This window comes from Chrysemys picta, chromosome 1, assembly GCF_011386835.1.
Source record: "Chrysemys picta bellii isolate R12L10 chromosome 1, ASM1138683v2, whole genome shotgun sequence".
NCBI classification, from domain to species: Eukaryota; Metazoa; Chordata; order Testudines; family Emydidae; genus Chrysemys; species Chrysemys picta.
This window is the reverse complement of record NC_088791.1, coordinates 100,392,046-100,413,335: the sequence shown is the minus strand read 5'-3', so window position 1 is coordinate 100,413,335 and position 21,290 is coordinate 100,392,046. Positions and strand designations below refer to the sequence as shown.

The following is a 21,290-nucleotide window of genomic DNA, read 5'->3' as shown; positions in this document are numbered from 1 at the left end:
ATCAGCGGTTTTGCACACAGCAATGTCTCACTCCGACCCCACCACCTAAGTTGGGCTTGGGAGTCACCTAATGGAATGGATATGAGCAAGCACTCGAAGAAGAAAAGACGGTTACTCACCGTTGTAACTGTTGTTCTTCGAGATGTGTTGCTCATATCCATTCCAAACCCGCCCCCCGTCCCCACTGTCGGAGTAGCCGGCAAGAAGGAACTGAGGGGGCGCCGGGTCGGCTGGGGTATATATTCAGCGCCATGAAGGCGCCACTCTAGGGGGCTCCACAGCCGACCCGCCGGTGTTGCTAGGGTAAAAATCTTCCGACGATCGTGCACGCGGCGCGCACACACCTAATGGAATGGATATGAGCAACACATCTCGAAGAACAACAGTTACAACGGTGAGTAACCGTCTTTTGCATGGAGTGGGAGTTCCGCACATTTAAACACGTGCAGGATCAGGTAAAACGTTTGGGTTGTTGTTTTTTTTCTTTGCAAATTACTGAAGCTAGGAAATTATATTATGAGAAACCAGCTAAGCAGCAGTTAGAAAAATAAAAGCTATTTGGTTTTCAAAAGCTTCAGAGCAATACTGGTACACACCCTGCTGAGTTAAAAATTGAAAATGGAAAACTGATTTAGGATGAGACTGAGTAAGTTGTATTGAGACAGGATAGGGGTTACCCTGCTGAGACGCAAATAGAAAATATAACACCTAGACTGTGCCAGAGGTACAAGAGCAGAAACTGGGTGTGACGGGTTGGATCACAGAAACCCCCTTGGGAACTGCCAACTGATGTGCCAAGACTACTTCTGCCCCTGCTTTCCCTGCCAGCTCGGGACCCCAGCACCCTGTCTTGTTGAGCCAGACCCACTAGTCTGCTCCCACAAAGACCCAGGGTCTGAATTACTTGCTCCAAAGCTGCAGACTTAAAGACAAGAACACTTCTGTAAGCTGCTTTCCGTTAACACTCAGATGCCCAACTCCCAATGGGGTCTAAACCCAAATTAATCCGTTTTACCCTGTATAAAGCTTATACAGGGAAAACTCATAAATTGTTCGCCCTCTATAACACTGATAGAGAGAGATGCACAGCTGTTTGCCCCCCCCCCCAGGTATTAATACATACTCTGGGTTAATTAATAAGTAAAAAGTGATGTTATTAAATACAGAAAGTAGGATTTAAGTGGTTTCAAGTAGTAACAGAAAGAACAAAGTGAATTACCAAGTGAAATAAAATAAAATAAAACATGCAAATCTAAGCCTAATACAGTAATACAACTGAGTACAGGTAAAAATCTCACCCTCAGATGTTTCAATAAGTCTCTTTCACAGACTGGACACCTTCCTAGTCTGGACACAGTCCTTTCCCCTGGTACAGCCCTTGTTCCAGCTCAGGTGATAGCTAGGGGATTCCTCGTGATGGCTCCCCTCTTTGTTCTGTTCCACCCATTTATATATCTTTTGTATAAGGCGGGAATCCTTTGTCCCTCTGGGTCATCCCCTCCCCCCCTCTTCTCAATGGAAAAGCACTAGGTTAAAGATGGATTCCAGTTCAGGTGACTTGATCACATATCAATGGAATTCATTACCCACTTGTCATCACACACCTATACAGGAAGACTTACAGGTAAAACAGAGCCATCTGCAGTCAATTGTCCTGGTTAATGGGAGCCATCAAGATTCCAAACCACCATTAATGGCCCACACTTTACATAATTACAATAGGCCCTCAGTTATATTTCATATTTCTAGTTTCAGATACAAGAGTGGTAAATTTATACAAATAGGATGATCACACTCAGTAGATTATAAGCTTTGTAATGATACCTTATAAGAGACATTTTGCATGAAGCATATTCCAGTTACATTCGTATATTTTCATAAAATCATATAGAGTGCAACATCACACTGGGTTACAGAGAAATCCATTAATATCGGATGCCAGGCCAGAGCCATGTGGGGTCGGAAGGAAGTATGTATCCTAGGGGCCTCCAAACCTAGGGAAACTACAGATTTTTCATCTCTTCTGTTGTATTCAGGCTCTTTTCTGATGCCCATCATTACGGTATCAGAACATCTATCAAGCCTTCAGCCTGTCCTGTGAATTAGAGTTAGGTGCATTTTCATGAATTAGGCTTGATAATGAATATCATTGGCATAGAAGCTTCGGTTCAGTGGCCTTATAGTGCATCTCTGGAAAGTTTCTTGTTGAAGTGTGCGAAATACCAGCTATTCCACTTCAATGAAAATGGGCTTGATCAAAAGTCCACTGAAGTGGAGGAGAGTCTTTCCCTTTACGTCAATGGTCTTTGGATTAGGTCCAACATGGAATTGCAGTTGGACTACATCCTGAAAGAGAGAGATGCCAGAGCCAATCCTTCCACTGACTCCCTATTGCCCGCTGCAGCAAAATGAAACTCCTTGTCCTCTCATTTAAAGCCCTATGCAACTCCATCCATTTTGCATCTCTTATGATGTCCCCCCCCCCCCCCCCCCACGCACTCCCTGTCCCAGATCAGGAGTGCTACTCTTAACGCATCATTTGTCTCATAATCTCCTTCGGTGCTGCTATATATGAAATGCCCACTCACACCCACTTTCCCTAGCCCCCTCTCTGTCCTCATTCAAGTGTCTTGAGACACTTTTCTTTCAAAAAGGCTACAGAAGGGAGCTAACAACATAGAACAAAATGTCAGGTTACTCTCTCTGCTGGGTGTCCTAGCACATCCTTTCTTCTCTGTAGTTATCTTAGATAAGTTCTTTGTGCTTGGGCTGATATGTTTTGTGTCTCATCAGTGCCTTGTACATTAATTTATAATAACTCATAGTTATTTAAGAGATAAGTGGGAAGGCTGCAAGGCAAATTAAGTCAGCTGCTCAAAATCTTGTGGCTTATGTAGATCAGTGTCTAATGACTCAAGGCCCAATTCTGCAAGCCCTCCACCTGTCAATTACCATAGACCTCAGTGGCAGTTCTGCACACAGAGGGTTTACAAGATCAAACTGAACGGTCTGTTTTCACTCACCCAGAAGGTCCTGGATTCGACTCCTGTATCAGGATGTCACCTTATAATGCTCATACCGCAGTGTACCATACACATGAATTGGTGATAGCTGTCCACAGCATGTCTGAAACAATGTGGCAGTCATACCATCAGGAAAGAGAGGGCCAATATACAGTGGCTACTGGGGATATTCCCCGAAGTGAAATGATGGGAACTCTCAAGCCCCCACTAGGAACAACTTTGGATGAAATCTAGGCAGATTGCAACGTAACTGCATTCCCCTTGATTCTTTCCAGTTTACCGTGTTGGGAACCTCTTCCTTTTTATGGAATTCAGCAATGTGTTAGCAGCGTCATAACAGATACTGAAAGTGTGTGGTGACCTCTAGCAATGCAGGTGAGACAGCAGGAAGGTTTTTCATTTTAAATTAAATTCGTAAATGGCAGGAACTTTTAGTTTTTAATATGAACAGTGATTTATGACCGTACTTAAAGAATGAGCCAAAAGTGGACAAATTCATCAAACATACTGTCCTTTTTTGTCATAGAAGGACCAAATCAAAGTCACATTATTGTTAGAATCTTGGAGCCAGATCTCCAGCTGGTATAAATGTTGTAGGCTCTACTGCCTACAACAGAGCGACACCAGTTTACACCGAGGGTTTGGCCTTTGGTTTCCTTGTTTTTGCTGTTTTATGAGACAAGGAATTGGAAATCTGCCCAATTAAATTCTTTTTCTTTCTACCAGCCATCTTATAACACTGAATGCTTTTAGTAGATGCAACTTGAGACACCAAGTTTCCCTTCTGTAAGTTAGGTCCCAAGAAATGCTGCAGCACTAACATTCCTCTTCAAATTATCCTGGGTTCATGATCCTTCCTGAGGCTTCTCATCTGTCCCCCCAAAATGCTGTATTTAAATTGATTATTTTAGCTGGACCTTTGTCTCCACTGTTCTCTGTTGTTGCCAGTCTAGGATACTGCCAGAATGCTTATTTCCAAGTTGTATTTAAAGGGTCTGCCTGTAGTCCCTTTATAAAGCCTGATTACAACTTAAGAGGGTGACATCATTGACTCTTGCAAGCTAAATGCGCTGCAGCAGGGAGTATGGGCATGGGGGTCCTTCTAGGAAAATTATGGTGCTGGAGGAAATAGTGTTGATTCAGAAGGTGTTGCTCTGAATCCATTTTTCCTCTGACCCAGCATAGTATTATGGGCATCTGTGCTGCTAGAGATGCTAGGCCAGAACCTCAGCTGGGTGTAGCAACGAGGATTTACAGTAGCTAAGGATCTGGCTGTTGTCTTCCAAATGAGATGTAATACAGAATCCCTGGCCGCTGTGCTCATAAGAGGCACCATGGTACTTCCCCCGTGAGGAGAAGAGTTACTGTAATTTCTAACACTTGTTCTAAATTGGGAGTTAGCCCTGGTACCCTGGGGGACAAGTATTGTACCTACATTTCCTTTTGCTTTATTTGAGTGGGTTCCATATTTTTCATCTCCTGCAGTAGGACCTAAATCCTGCTGCTAGGTGAATCCCTGAATTTAATTCAGTAGTTGGGGGGGGGGTCTGTCCTCATGTTACTTTTCCTCTTAAGCTCCTCCCCCATCTTCAGTGGCGTGTGTTTGTGTCTATAAAAAAAACAAAAAAACAAGCACTTTGAGATCCTTGGAGATGAAAAGTGCAAGCTACCACTATGAGGAATTTCCCCCACCCCAAAAAACCCTATTGATTTCCCCTCCCCCAGTCATTCATTTTACATAGTAGATGAGACTGTTCTGCATCTTGGGTAACACTAATGAGACTTATTTCACTTGGGCTCACTGAAAGTGTTGCTATACAATAAGGTACATGAAAAGGAAAAGCAACACCACATTATTTTAAGAAACCTTTTAAGTGGGTTTATTTGCTCATTTTCTGTCATTGTGCCCGTACTCTTACACCAGTATTAGTATTATCCTCTACTATCCAACCTCTGTGTCAGGATTACCATGGGACAGAGTTGTAGACAGACAGAAACGTGGTACACAATCACACAGACGACCCCCTTTTATGTACAAGGTTTATATATTGTCTGATGTGTTTTATTAAATGGGGAGGGGAGGAAATATTAATTTTGAAGTTTTGTTGTGGATTTCATGTGATGCTAATTCTGGCAATTTAAAAAGACCCTCAGACATGAGACTGCAGAGCGATGAAGTACATAAAATGTGCGGGCAGTAGAGTGTTCTGCTCTATGGATTGTAAAATATTACTAAGCTGTTCAAGAAGAATCACTGCAGCCCAAGTCAGTTGAACCAAAGATTTGGTTAAATCTCCCTCTTATCCAAATCTCTTCCGTTCCCTGTCATGAATCATGTTCCCAGACATTATCTGAATTGGCTGTACTAGAGTTGTTTGTATTGTTAATGACCAACATTAAGTGTTGTAAACCCCCTCCGTTTTCTAATGGGAAATGGGCAGTGTTGGGCTCTTTTCATTTTAAGAGCCCAGTGTGACCTTTCAGGATATGTCTCACTGCACTTGGACACTCGCGCCCGGCCTGTGCCAGCTGATTCAGGCTTGCAGGGCGCAGTCTTAGGGGCTGTTTAATTGTGGTATAGACAGTCAGGCTCAGACTGCAGCCTGAGCTCTGGGACCCTCACTCTTTGCCAGGCTGTAGAGCAGGGGTGGGCAAACTTTTTGGCCTGAAGGCCACGTCTGGATATGGAAATTGTATGGCAGGCCATGAATGGTCACAAAATTAGGGGTAGGGGTGTGGGAGGGGGTGAGGGCTCTATCTGGGGTGTGGGTTCTGGGGTGGGGCCAGAAATGAGGAGTTCAGGTTGTGGGAGGGTGCTTTGGGCTGGGAGTTGGGGCATGGGAGGGGTCCAGGGGTGCAGGCTCCGGGCGGCGCTTACCTCAAAACAACTCCCAGAAGCAGTGGCATGTCCCCCCCTCCGGCTCCTATGCGGAAGCGCGGCCAGGCGGCTCTGCGCACTGCCCTGTCTGCAGGCACCACCCCTGCAGCTCCCATTGACTGCAATTCCCAGCCAATAGAAGCTGCAGTGGAAGTGCTTGGGGTGGGGGCAGCATGCAGAGCCCCCTGGCTGCCCCTATGCGTAGGAGCCGGAGGAGGGATATGCCACGGCTTCCGGGAGCCGTGCAGAGTTGGGCAAGCCACTGACCCTGCTCCCCACCAGGAGCTCGAGGGACGGATTAAAATGTCTGGAGGGCCGGATGCGGCCCCCGGGCCGTAGTTTGCCCACCCCTGTTGTAGAGGCTCAGGCTGCAGCCAAATTCAACCTTGACTTTAGTAGAGCTACTAATAGTAGTGGTACTAATAGTCTAGCTACAAAAAATGAATTTTAAGTGTTTAACATTTACAGGATTTGCCATGGGACTAAATAAAGCAGAGTTCTGACAATATCTCCAAATCTACTGGGTTACCTTTAAAAAAAAAAAAAAAAAAATCAACCCCCCAGCTTATTTCAAGTTTATTTCAAGGCACAGTTCTAAATTATTGACCTACAGTGCACATTTCAGGTACGAAATAACGTAGAGTCTAAACTACAACAGATATTCTTTTGAGAAGGGCAAATTGGGAGATTAACCTGAGGTATCGAAGGAAAATCTATTCTGAGGACAAATAGCTATTGTGGTGGCTAGGGGCCCACAAACGTCTAAAGTCAAGAATTTAAAATATTGCATAATATCGGTGTGAGGGACTGTCTTGCAGTTACAACACAAAGTTGCAAGAATCAAATTCATGTTTCTGAGCTGCAAATAAGACTGAAAAAATTCTGCATATTTGCAAGGGTATGCATTTGGGAAAATATTAAACATCTTCTATATTCAATTACTAACCCACATCATAGCAGTCTTACTGGGTGTGTTGATATCTTTTTGTTGTTGTTAATATTGGAGACGTTTTCTACAGCTGAAATATTCTATGCATGAGTGTTACATGTATTCTAGGTGGAACTGGTAGCACCAATTATAGTTAAGGCTCCCTGAGGCCATCCGTTATAAGACCCTGTTTTCAGCTGGTCATACTGGGTTATCATTTGGTATGTGCCTATTTCACTGGTGCAAAACATCTCCAACTTTAACAAAAATGGGTGGAGATTAGCTTTGATTTATACTAATGATAGTGGATAAAATACATTATCTTCATCAGAAACACAGATTAGTTCAGTAGCACCCAAGCTAGTTACCACAGTGATAAAGAGTAGACAGAAATTTTTTGCATACAAGGTTGAGCAGGAGACAACCTTCTACCACCAAGTAATTCAAAGCAAATCCTGCAGTCCTTGCTATGGTAAATCTCAACTGTCCCCCTGAACTGAACGGAGTGGCATTCCATGTTACTGAAGACATGGTCCACATGCCCAGGTCTGCTTCCCTGCAGCCTGGCAGCCAGCCCGCTCACATTATTACTGCTCCTAACAGCTTTTGTGCTCACCGCTTAGGTTATTCATGGCTCTAGTAGCAACAGTCTGCATAAGGAGTAGCTGCCGCAGGGCAGGAGAATCTGGGCACACAAAAATATTCGTTCTGCAGCATGTATGCACTTGTCTGCGTCCCTTTCACAGACAGAATTGAGCCCTTGATGATTTTTTTTTGAGTGACATACAGGTATTTCCTCACTCCCCCATTAGGGAAATGCCTTAAGTGCAGATATCTAAATGAACCGGAACAAGCCAAATACCCATAAAGCCTGAAGTATAACACGCTACTTAAGGAAATGTTTTCAATTAGCAGGTCAGATTCTGAACATGCTGCTTGACCACAAAGCCGGGAAAGGCCCTCAAAGATTAGCTCACCCTGCTGTGCTTACCTAGCCAGAAGAAAATACCTCCCAGCTCATTACTATAGTTTATCCACTGGCAATCAATCAATCTGTAGTTGTCTGTGTTGAAGGTTGATGGCTGTCAATTTGTCAGCAAATCCCAGTAGCATATACCCCTGCAGAGAAACCGCACAAAACCATGACACATGCCTAGCTATGGGCATGATCCAGCAAAGGGCTGAGTGTCCTGAAGTGAAACAATGGATGATGATCAGCGTCTCACAAGAGAAGCTCAGCCCCTCCCTGGATCAGGCGCCGACGTTGCAAGGCACTGCATGAACTTAGCAATAACACACAGGCAGTTTCTCTTTTCTTTGAATTTAGCAATGCTTGATATTCCATCTAATGTCACTTAAAGATAACAAACTAACACACGTACCCTGCCTGACAGTTTCTGCAGAAGTCAAGAGCATGGAAAGCAGCTGATTTGGGCTAGGTCTACACTACCCGCCTGAATCGGCGGGTAGAAATCGACCTCTCGGGGATCGATTTATCGCATCCAGTTGGGACGCGACAATCGATCCCCGAATCGACGCTCTTACTCCACCAGCGGAGGTGGGAGTAAGCGCCGTCGACGGGAAGCCGCAGAGGTCGATTTTGCCGCCGTTCCTACAGCGGGGTAAGTTGGCTGCGATACGTCGAATTCAGCTACGCTATTCGCGTAGCTGAATTTGCGTATCTTAAATCGACACACACACTCCCGGTAGTGAAGACCTGCCCTTGTTAACCCTCAAAACATTAAAGGACCCCTCTATGTTACACACACAAAAATATCCCCAGGTGAGCAGAACCCTTTTAAAAAACAAAAACAACAAAAAACAGGTCTTTTTTCCTTTGTACTTCATCTGGGGTCTAAATAAGGCCAGCACCTCTACTAGTAGCTATTTCTGGTACTAGACTGTTGGCTAATTATTTGTTGCTGCTGCTGCACCCGAGATTGGGAGCTGAAGAAACTATGTGTGGTGTGTTGTCCTGCTTCACCCCGATGCCAAGTCAGGAGAGTGAGAAAACTTTTCAGTTTTTACATGGTCGTTTATCTGTCTCAGGTTACAACGCCAACAGGAAAGAAATAGCGACTGAGGGTCAGTCTCATTAGGGTAAAACTAATGCATTTTAGCAGGTCTTCAAAAACCGTATTCACTAAGTTAGGCCTTGAGTCAGGAAAGCACTTAAACTAAAACATGTGTTTATCTTCCTCTCCTGCTGCCTTTCCCATTCCCCTTCCCCTCTCTTGACTTCAGTAGGACTTAAGCACATGCTTAAAGTGCTATCCTAACCAAGGATGGATTTAAGTGTTTCCTTAAGTACTTTCCTGAATCAAGGCTGCAATTAATTAACTCTAGCAGTGAATTTATGCAAACCTAAGAGTAAGGTCCACATTATCCTTTCAGTTGCATTTGCATAACCGCTACTGAAGCCCAGCATATGACGACTTCAGTGGGGAACATGAGCATGCACTAGTTGTTTGAGTTGCCTCTCATCCGATCCATGGGATCTTCAACTCATTTCAGCACCCAGAGTAAATTGTTCAAATAGCCTCTGGGTATATTTTCCTTTGCTTTGCACTGACATAGCTAACCTTAGAACCACAAGCATGTCTTTAAAGGAAACTAACTGTGCAGCTTTAGAGAAAATAAACTTGCAGGATCGAATTCATCCCTACGTTAAGTAGATGCAAATCCGCTGCTGATTCTGGAACTGAGTCTCTTTTCCACGTTGAGCCAATGAAGTCAATAAGTGACTTTGTCCCTGCACAGATATAGAATTAAATGGTGGTTCTGAGCCACAGCACAAGAAACTTCAGAGTTATTTTAAAATAAGTATATTAAATATTAAGCCTTAGGGCACACTTATTAAAATTGCACTGTATATTACCCTAGGCCCTGGGGTAGACAGTACATGGAATATAGGTCAATTTGACAAAAGACTGCTTGGTGTCACCCTATGACTTCAGTCACTGGCTGAGTTACCTTAACTAACCTCTGGCTGCACAGTGAGAGTCCTTTGATGTCTCCCTTCGCTTCAGTTTGAGACCTATAATCGCCTCTTATCACTAGGTGAATGCCAGCCGTGTGCTCTTCCTCTGGGTAGAGAAGATGACACCTGCTTCCTAAGATTCATTTGATATGTGGGTCAGCCACCAAAGAACATTTGCTTTACTAGTGGGGAGCAAACCTGCCTATAAATACCAAGAACAATGCACCTGCCTCACTGCTCAAGGGATGTAGCACAACTATTGATTTCACTGCAGTTACACCACCTTGCAACAGCAGTGAAGTTAGCGTGTTCTTCAAGATGCCTGACCCAATAGACAAAAGTCTAGAGTGAAGCTCCCAGTCCCAGGTCTCCTGTATGGTGTTGATTGTCTTCCGCACTCGGAGGATGGCTGAATAGTTCAAGTGCTGTAGTGTAGATTAAATAGATGGGTTTTTAAATAGTGAGCCCTCTAGTGGTGCTCATTGTGTTGTGTGGTTTAGAAGCCGCCAGACCCAGAGCAGCAGTATATATGTAGCTAGGCCTGTGTCTTTTTAGTAAACGTGGTAATTGGGACCTAACTGTGCCCAGGTAGTTTCTTCATATTGAAAGAGCAAAAGGCACAATAAGCGCCAATTTGGAATGTGCCCTTTAAGGAGTGAATTCAATTGTGTGCAACCCAATTTAGTTGCAATCCAAAATGAGACATTATTCTCCTTTCCCTGGATATATGAAATTCCTATTAATGGTAATGTGCATATGCCCTGAGAGGAGAAACTCTATGAGTAATTATATGTAAGGGGAAGTACAAAGTATATCACTTCAAAGATTCATTCATAAATTTTAAGGCCAGAAGAGACCATTACATCATCTTCACTGATTTCCTGTATAGCACAGGCCATGGAACATCTCCCCATAATTCTTCTATGTAGTCCAAAAACAGAGCCATAAGAAAAAACACACATTAGAATACTGCAAACTTTAAAAGTTGTTCTAAATCTGGAAGTAAAATAAGGGACTGGACCCTATCCTGCTCCTACTGCTGTCAGAGGTCAATATTGCCATTAACTAAAATAGGGGTGTTTCTACCTGTATGAAGAGCAGTATTTTGTTCAGTACCATGGACAAAATTAATCTCTTGTGAAAATCCAGTTAATTTAATGGATAATGTTGCTCCTGTAGCTTTGTGAATTTCAACTGTTGAATTTCTTATTTCTTTTCCTTCTACCCTCAGAAAAGACATTTTCTTTAAACAGCAGTGTGATCCTGGACAACAGCATTTAGACATCCTACTTACAAATTCCCTGCTAGTCAACGTCCATAGGACATAGGAAGCACATTCTACAGTTGGTTTCCCATCTCCAGGACTGTAACATCAAACTGCACTTTAAATGTGCCTGGCCAACATTCAGAGGAATGCCACACACAGGAGATGATCCAGATTGTCTACACTGCTTGTGTTAGGCATTTGTGTATGGATTAAAACTCTGGGAAAGAGCCAAAGAAGATAGAATGGCTGGTTTTCATTTTATTTGTATTACAGTAATACCTGGTGGCCACAATGAAGACCAGAGACCTATTGTGCTAGGCACTGTCCAGACACATAGGGCAGGGGCCAGGGATAGTCTCTGGCTGACATCTGAAAATCTAAACAGATAATACAAAGGGTAGGAGAGGAAACAGGTGCAGAGAAGTGAAGTGACTTGCCCAAGTCACACAGTGGGTTAGGAGGGCTGCCTAGTTCTGTAACTTTTTGCAAAGCTGGGTTATTTTTCTGTAATAAAATAGAAATATTTAAATAGTTGTTTGCTTGATCATTAATATTCTATATTTTAAATGAATTACAAAGCCAGCTTGTCTCCTTTCCGTAGACACTAAAGATTCCATAGTACTCTGTAAGCGGGTCACCAGCTGCACTTAAATGTTCAAACACTGACATATTAATCAGGGCCAAGACTTGAAGAAGTAGAAGGTTAGACTCCTAAATCCCAATTTAGTCAATTAAATGAGTGGCCTGCTTTTCAAAAGCAGTGAGCACCCAGCAGGTCCCACTAATCTCAATGGCTCAGCATTTGGGGGAAAAACAGGCCACTTAGGTGCCTGAATAGGGATTTAGAAGTCCGTCCATAGCCGCCTATTTTTGAAAGACTTGGGCTGCCCAAGAAGGTTGCCTCAGCGTCCTTGACCAAGTTTTCACCGCCTTTCCCAACCATTATGCAGCATGAGGAGCTTGTTGCCACCACGCACATTGCAAAAGTGACAGCATTTCAGTGGTGCTTTGAGATCCTTGAGGGTGAAATTCACTGTGTAAATGTAATAATGTCCTAGCAAGTGGAATTGCAGTGTGGGGTCACCCGAATGATGTGATCAACTCTGAGAAAAGAACAGGAGTACTTGTGGCACCTTAGAGACTAACAAATTTATTAGAGCATAAGCTTTCGTGGACTACAGCCCACTTCCTCGGATGCATATAGAGTGGAACATATATTGAGGAGACATATATACACACACACACACACACACATACAGAGAGCATGAACAGGTGGGAGTTGTCTTACTAACTCTGAGAGGCCAATTAAGTAAGAGAAAAAAAAAACTTTTGAAGTGATAATCAAGATAGCTCAGTACAGACAGTTTAATAAGAAGTGTGAGAATACTTACAAGGGGAGATAGATTCAATGTTTGTAATGGCTCAGCCATTCCCAGTCCTTATTCAGTCCTGAGTTGATTGTATCTAGTTTGCAGATCAATTCCAGCTCAGCAGTCTCTCGTTGGAGTCTGTTTTTGAAGTTTTTCTGTTGTAAGATAGCCACCCGCAGGTCTGTCATTGAATGGCCAGACAGGTTAAAGTGTTCTCCCACTGGTTTTTGAGTATTATGATTCCTGATGTCAGATTTGTGTCCATTAATTCTTTTGCGTAGAGACTGTCCGGTTTGGCCAATGTACATGGCAGAGGGGCATTGCTGGCACATGATGGCATATATCACATTGGTAGATGTGCAGGTGAACGAGCCCCTGATGGTATGGGTGATGTGATTAGATCCTATGATGATGTCACTTGAATAGATATGTGGACAGAGTTGGCATTGGGCTTTGTTACAAGGATAGGTTCCTGGGTCAGTGTTTTTGTTCAGTGATGTGTGGTTGCTGGTAAGTATTTGCTTTAGGTTGGGGGGTTGTCTGTAAGCGAGGACAGGTCTGTCTCCCAAGATCTCTGAGAGTAAAGGATCATCTTTCAGGATAGGTTGTAGATCTCTGATGATGCGCTGGAGAGGTTTTAGTTGGGGGCTGAAGGTGACAGCTAGTGGTGTTCTGTTATTTTCTTTGTTGGGCCTGTCTTGTAGGAGGTGACTTCTGGGTACTCGTCTGGCTCTATGATGATCCTTTACTGCAGCACAGACAGTGGCCACTCAAACCTGTGCCCAGTGTTCTGGGAGGGTGGGGCTAGCCTGTGTAGCCACTTGTTCTGCCATGGCTTTACTACTGCTATTATTCAAGTTAGCTTGGTATGTCTGTGCCTGCTGCAGTTACACCTTCTGACTGCCATGTAGACATACCCTAAAGCATTAATGTCACTAGGCGGGATTTTCTAAAGCACCTACGGGAATTAGGGGCCGACTGCCAATGGAGTTAGGCACCTGGGAGCTGGGTGAGATTTCAGTGCTTAACCCAAGTGTCTCTTATTTCTCCCACCTGTAAAATAGGGATATTAATACTTAACTACAGTACATCGGAGGGGGGGGGGTATGGGGAGGCTAAGTTAATTAAGATATGTAAAGCTCTATGAAATCTTCAGATAGATATTCCTCCTAAATATGCCAGAAAGGCACATTCTATGTGCCTGACGTAAGTTAATTGACAATAGCAGCTAGCCCCATCAACAGCCCACAACAGTTAAAAAAGTTAACGTAACAAAATAAAAATGGGTAACATGTTTGCAGTACTAGTGTGTAAAAAGGCTGCACACTCTTCACCACTTTCTACTAAACACAAATCAATAGACGGGAAGTTATAGATGGAATTCTCTTCCTGCTCCTCGAGATATCACTTCAGTGACTGCTATCCTTGGAAAAGCAGAAATCTCCCTGGGTTTTATTTCACATGACAAGGTCATAACCAAGAAATGAGCTGAGATTATTAATTCTGTAGCGTGAAAGACATCTGCAACAAGAGCACACGCTGTTTTTGTTTTGGCAAACTATCTGACAGTGGTGTTCTCCAGCCATGTCTCAACAGTAAAGGTCAAGCTGGGTTCTGTACTTCTCTAGAATGAGTTTGACTACAGTGGTCAAAAGAGATTCTTTTTCTATATCTAAGAAAGCAATGACTACATTTCAGGAAAATTACATGGCAAATAAATTTGCTGCCAAGATACATAGGATTGCACAGTCCCTTGCCCTTGTGCCGAAGGGGAAAAGCAGTAAAATATTAATGACCACATTTGTACCAGCTCGAATCAAGAAGTTTAGAGGCAAAAGGTTATCCTGTAACTTTGGAATTACTGCATTCAGCCAAAGAATTAAGTCTTTCAAATACAGTGCTTGCAATGGTCTGTTTTTCTACAAATGGAGCAGTGGGGATTAACCTAGTAAGTAAAAAGGCAGCAAGAATTTCCTATGTGTACTGAATTATTTGTATCTATGTTTTCTTTCCAGTTGGAGTTGTCTAACACAGCAATCCTTCATCAGATTAGGAGAGACCAAGTCACAGATACATGTCGAGCCAACAGCATGTCTAGCAGGAAACGCCGTGTGCTGACACCCAACGATCTCAAACATTTGGTGGTGGATGAAGATCATGAAATGATCTATTGTTATGTACCCAAGGTGGCCTGTACAAACTGGAAGAGAGTCATGATGGTCTTGACAGGAAGGGGCAAATACAGTGACCCCATGGAAATACCAGCCAATGAAGCCCATATATCCTCAAACCTGAAGACCCTCAACCAGTACAGCATTCCAGAGATCAACCACCGCTTAAAAAGCTACATGAAGTTCCTGTTTGTCCGTGAGCCTTTTGAGAGACTGGTGTCAGCCTACAGGAACAAGTTCACCCAGAAGTACAACACCTCCTTTCACAAGAGATACGGTACCAAAATTGTGAGGCGCCAAAGGAAAAATGCCACCCAGGAGGCTCTGCGTAAAGGTGATGATGTGAAATTCGAGGAGTTTGTGGCATATCTCATTGACCCAAATACCCAAAGAGAAGAACCTTTCAATGAGCACTGGCAAACTGTCTACTCCCTCTGCCACCCCTGCCATATCCATTATGACCTCATAGGAAAGTATGAAACACTTGAAGAGGATTCCAATTACATCCTTCAACTTGCAGGAGTAGGCAGCTACCTGAAGTTCCCCACCTATGCAAAGTCTACGAGAACTACTGATGAAATGACCACAGAGTTCTTCCAGAACATCAGCTCGGAACACCAAACACAACTGTACGAAGTCTACAAACTTGATTTTTTAATGTTCAATTACTCAGTGCCAAGCTACCTGAAACTGGAATGAAGGGGAGAAGGAAGAAAGAAAGCCTGTTTTATTTAAGATTTTTATTTGTCATAATAAATATGGAGAATTGTTATTTTGTAAATTAATATTTTCTTTTTGAATGATGCTGCGAGCAGCACAGTCAAAATTATTTAAATCATCTGTAAGAAAGGACAGTTCTCTTTGCGGGGTAACAGGATGGTGATGATCTCGCTTTAGAAATGAATATTACTGCTACATTGTTTATAAACGTTAATTGTGTTCTGGTGAATTTCATTTATCTTTGCATTCAACAAATTCTAATTAATGTTATTTATACTTATTTAAAACATGGTCTCTTGGTAGGTTTCACTTTAGCAGCAGAAATACGATAATATTTGGACAAAGGGAATCTGGTTTTGTGCTTTCCTCAGCTGAATTGATTTGTATATTGTTACTAGCCATATGTTTTGGAAACCCTAGTAGAAATAATTTCTTCCAAGGTGATTCTGCACTTAAAGCAAAATTTAAAAAGTTATCTTCTCATACAAGAAAGAAAAATATGAAACACATTGTTACAAAAATATTTAAAATCCAGGACTAAAAGAAATTGCTTTCTTCAAGGGATACATTCAAGCATACATTTTTCTTATCTGGACGGGGTAATATCACCAATATCGTTAGTGTCCCAGAGCCTGGCATTTCCAAGCCTGCCAGCCCAATGAATGCTGACAGGGATTTGTGCATATTACATACCAACAAAGTATGTGCCAAGAGTTTCTAAATTAACTAGAGATTTTGAATGCTCAACCTGAGCCACCTTAATGGAGGCCTGATTTCAGCAAGTGGGTGCTGAACGTTTTCTAAAAAAATCAGGCCCTTTTAAAAGATCTCAAGTTGGGCACCCAAACTCACTAGTCACTTCAGAGAATCTTGGCAATAATAAGTTTGTATATACTATATAGGCATCCAAAAAGATCACCTTCATATTGATCTGAGCATACGGGGCAATAAAAGCACTCCTGTATCCTTAATACATGTTGGTTTCATGGCCTCTCCCCTCCAGGGGTAGTGTTGTTTTCTGTTTATTAGTCAATATTAAACACCATTGGTGAGCGTGTTTCTAATTTCCAGCTGTTTAATTCTGCATCTGAGTTAAGTCTAGTATGAGAACATGGCCCTTTGATGTAAGGTGAATGTTTCAGTAGCAGTTGCTCTGTATATAACATTTGTTGAGATGAAATATTGTACGAGGAGGAGTAGATTATTTTGTTATATGGAGAATGTTTTGAACAAACAAAGTATGGATAATTTAGTCACTATAAATAAGAAAAAATGGTATTCGAATCTAGAACTATTAGCAAACGCAGTGCGAAGAATACAGACTTCTCCAACTGCAAAATTTATTTAATTTTATCTGCGTTGGATGTAAATGGGAGCCAGCAGTGGGTATGCTATTTATGAAATATCATGTACTCACTACTGAGCTATCTTGACCTGGAGAGGTAGCAGAGGGAACTAATTCAATACATTGCTTTACCACTTTCTTGTGGCTTATTTTCCTGTAGCTGAAAATGGAACAGTGGAATTTGTTTGAACCAGGTGTTGATAATCTAGGCTGTCACTTTGACAAGTGAAAAGTTCTTTATTACCATAAAGGCTATAGATTTTACAAAATCAAAGATTGCTATTGATTTTGCAAACATTCATTGGGCTGGGATTTTGTTTTGCAAAAAACAAGGTGATGGGTAAAAAAAAAAAACCTTTCAAAGGTGCCTATGTGATTTAGGAGCCTACATGTGATGCTTTTTTACTTCGAGTTGTCCATATCCATCTCTCACTATAATCAAATTCCCAGCGTTCAAGAAGTTGTGAGGAGGGTTAGATAAAACAGCTTTGCTTTTGACCCAATTTATCAGTCTCTGGGCTAGACCCTGGAATTACACAGATTTACAATTGTGTCAGTCACCAGGACCCACACAGACATTGTTGACTTTTAAAGGGGATGAGGACTTAGGTCTGGTCTATACTACCTGCCTGAATCGGCGGGTAGAAATCGACCTCTCGGGGATCGATTTATCGCGTCCCATCGGGACGCGACAATCGATCCCCGAATCGGCGCTCTAACTCCACCAGCGGAGGTGGTAGTAAGCGCCGCCGACAAAAAGCGGCAGAAGTCGATTTTGCCGCCGTCCTCACAACGGGGTAAGTCGGCTGCAATATGTCGAATTCAGCTACGCTATTCACGTAGCTGAATTTGCGTATCTTAAATCGACTCCCCGCTGTAGTGTAGATGTACCCTTAGAGGAAATAGGAGTTGGTCCTATTTTGCAAAGCTATTGCTGGACAAAAATCTCAGTCAGGACAAAGTAACAAAGCTAACAAGAAGCAACTAACATACTTTCACAGCTGAAATTTGGCCTTAAAAAAAAAACACACACAAAAAAACCACCACACCCCCCTCCTGTCAATTCTAAAATGGACATTTTATATATAAAACCCAGATACTATTTGGGAGAGAGGATAGCAGCAGGGCTAGTACGCAATTGGCTGGCTGAATTTATGAATTCCTAAGTGGTTTCTGATTGCCTACTCGTTTTTTACTTGAAAGCAGTTTTGTCTTGGATAGCGTGTGTGGGATCTGGTGCAAGTGCCTATCACAGGGTGTGCCCTGTCTTTCTTTTATTATGTAGTTCACTGGTTATATATTTGCTTTTTTAAAACCCCATCTACACTGATGGTGGATTTTTTTCTACAAGTTATTTATAGGTTGTATCTGCTTGCTCAATGCTGTGCCTGGCACTATTAGTATTTTAGTCCAATTTTCTCTATCATCCGTTGGGTGTTTTTTCCCCATTTACAGGAAGTTATTTTTAAATTGTCATGTAAGAAAAAATGCTGGTCAGTAAATTTTTAAAAACTAAGGAATGATGCACTTTCCCTCCGTCTTTTTGTTTCTACTCATCCCTTGTCATCACCACAATTTCATCTGTTCTTATATATTCTCTTTCATTTGACTGTTTTGTGGGCACATTTTATTTCATGTTTTTTGATAAAAAGCACTGGGTGAAGAACGTTTGGAAAAATTAGGAAGTTGCTATTAAAAGAACCAAGATTTTCAACAGCAGCCGGTGATTCGGATGCCTAAACTGAGGCACTTTAAAGAAGCCTGATCTCAGAAAGCAGGTGCACTTTCTGAAAATCCTTATCAAAGGGGTCTCAAATGGGGCACCCAAAATCGTTTGTTGTTCTTGAAAGTCTTGGGCCTAGATTATCACAGGGTGTTGATTTAAATAAGGTGGAACAAATTTGACAACATTGAGCATAGTTTAAAAAAAAAAGAAAAGAAAAGAAAAAACAATTGACAAATAGAATATGGTAATATCCTACTTCCTAATTGGGACTAAACAAGAGGATCTACTTAAAACTACAGGGTGTATTGATTTGACTGAGCCAGATTTTCTTTTGCCTGAACCCATAGAGATATGGCTCTGAGGATCTTCCAGTATATTCAAAAAGGCACCATCCTTTCACAGTGAAGAGACTGGCAGAAAAACAAGATTTCTCTTTTTCTCCCACAATTTCCCAAACCCAAGATAAAAGATCGAATCCAGCAATGGAATTCAGAGCATACCTATAGCAGGATTAGGCCCCTAGCCCTTGCCTTGTAACCATTTATCCTTAATTCCACTAACACATCACTCACACCTAATATTTGTTAAGACCAATGCAAACTTCACACAACAGGGGTTCCATAAGTGTAGTTTGACTTAATTTTTTTGGGGGGGGGGGGTGAGGGGAAGCAGTTCCAGTCAGGGCCATGGAGGAGGGGGGGTGCAAATTCCATGCCTGCCTGAGGCGTGCAGATTTGGAGGGAGGGGGGCAAAGTGACCACAGCTGAAAAATAAGAGTATAAAACTAAGTACAAAACGTTGATCCCAAACAGTACATACAAATCCTGAGGCCATGTCTTCATGCTCTGATAGTTGTTACCAGTGTTGTTAGAGTAGTTTGTCTGCAGTGGATCCAAACCTGTAAGCTTCTGGGACTCCAAACTATACTGAGTCCACATCATGAAATGTCATCTAGTTAGAGTTCACAGAAATCAGACTTCCTCCATGCTTCAGCCTCCTTAAAAATATGTTTAGAGACCTTTTCAGAGACTGTCTAACCAAGTCTTACACACTGCAACAGCAAAGTGCTTTTAGAAGTAAATTGACCCCTGCTGTTTTAAGGTTAACTGTAGTCTGCTGCACTTTTCAGGTACAAAAAGGGACTGTCCTTACTATTACTCTTGTTACAGAGAGTGTTATTTTCTTACATGCATGCACAATACATGTACATATAATTTAACATCAATGTGCGGTTTGATTTTTTTCCCCCACCTATTTGTATGCAGTAGAAGGCTTGTTGTAGAAAAGTATCTCCTCATAGATGAATATACTATTAAAACAAAAAAAAGCTAACTTATACATTGCCAACAAAAGTGTGAACTGCTCACTGATCTTTCCCTGAAGAGAAAAAAAGCCATTCAAGCCTGATTATTTTTCTAATTAACTTCAATTAAATTGAAGAAAGAGTTTCTCTGTGTGTTTTATTTCTGTCTTGCATTCTAATATACAGATTAGGGAGGGGTTTTTAAACCAAAAATAGAGAACACACACTTTGAGGTAAGCAACAGATTGTATAAAATGGTAATGCCAGAAGGGACCATGATGCTCAACTAGTCAGATCTCTTGCATAACAGACCATAGAACCACACACTAATTCCTCCATCAACCCCATAACTTGTGTTTGAGCTACAGCCAATCTCTTAGAAAGATTTGCAGTCTTGCCTGCAAGGTTGCAAGTAGACTCTTGGTCTCCAGCATGGAAAACAGGGCTGCTCTTGGCAATGTCCTAAATTAGGGTTACCATACGTCCGGTTTTTCTCGGACATGTCCGGCTTTTCGGCAATCAAACCCCCGTCCAGGGGGAATTGCCAAAAAGCCGAACATGTCTGGGAAAAATACCGGCCGGGCACTTCCTCTCCCACGGCTGCTCTGCTCCTCCCCGGACTCAGACTTCGGCTCTGTTTAAGAGCCAAGCTGCCCGAGCCAGCGCTACCGGCTTCGGGCAGCCCCCGTGCCTCCGGACCCTGCGCCGCCGGAGCACAGCAGCTGGAGCCGGGGAGGAGAAGTGCCCAGCCAGCGGCTGGGGTCCGGAGTCAAGGGGGCTGCCCGAAGCCAGTAGTGCTGGCTCGGGCAACTTGGCTCTTAAACAGAGCCGAAGTCTGAGTCCGGGGAGGAGCAGAGCAGCTGGAGCCGGGGAGGAGAAGTGCCCGGCCGGGGGCGCAGAGTCCGGAGGCATAGGGGCTGCCCGAAGCCCGAGTGCTACCGGCTTCATGGTTTTCTGGGCAGCCTCCAGACCCTGCGCCCCCGGCTGGGCGCTTCCCCTCCCGGGCTCCAGCTGCTCTGGGGAAGCGCCGGCCGGGGGCTCAGGGTCTGGAGGCTGCCCGGCAAACCGTAAAGCCGGTAGCGCTCGGGCAGCCCTTTTCGCGTGGCTGGGAGGGAGGAGGGGGAGTTAGGGCAGGGACTTTGGGGAAGGGGCAGGGAAAGGGTGGAGTTAGGGCGGGGCCGGGGGTGGGAAAGGGGCGGGGCTAGGGCCCGTGGAGTGTCCTCTTTTTTTATTTTTTAAATATGGTAACCCTACCTAAATTAGCTTTCACCCCTAAATTAGGGGTCGGAGTAATGTGAAGGTAGTTTTCCCCCAAGGAGGAGAGTCGGACTGCAATACTTTCAACATTGACAGGTCCTGAAACCAAGGATTGCATTACAACAGATCAATGCTAGTGGCCCAGTTCTCATTTTCACTGAGGCCCCTTGCGCCACTCTGGCAGTGTAAAGAAAATCAGTAGGAGTTAGATTGGTACCTAAAGACCTTTGTGAATCCTACCCTAAGAGTACTTTACATTTGTGAATCCCACTCTAGGAGTGCTTTACCAGTATATGCTACTGGCAAAGTACTCCAGTGAATG

The 21,290-nt window shown here is 43.1% G+C and overlaps 1 protein-coding gene across 9 annotated transcripts in view; it reads left to right on the top strand.

Annotated features, from left to right (window-relative positions):
• Positions 1 to 19,856, top strand: part of CHST11 (carbohydrate sulfotransferase 11) — a 276,479-nt gene extending 256,623 nt beyond the window's left edge. For 8 of the 9 annotated variants that reach the window (XM_065565062.1, XM_065565080.1, XM_065565047.1 and 5 more), the window contains 2 exons: positions 14,462 to 17,291; positions 17,580 to 19,856. In XM_065565062.1, coding sequence (XP_065421134.1) covers positions 14,462 to 15,316 — 855 coding nt within the window. In that variant the 3' untranslated portion in view covers positions 15,317 to 17,291; positions 17,580 to 19,856. Of the gene's footprint in view, positions 1 to 3,374; positions 3,399 to 14,461; positions 17,292 to 17,579 lie in introns of those variants that run through there. The other variant, XM_065565090.1, reaches the window with a different exon arrangement.
• The last annotated feature ends 1,434 nt before the right edge of the window (positions 19,857 to 21,290 follow it).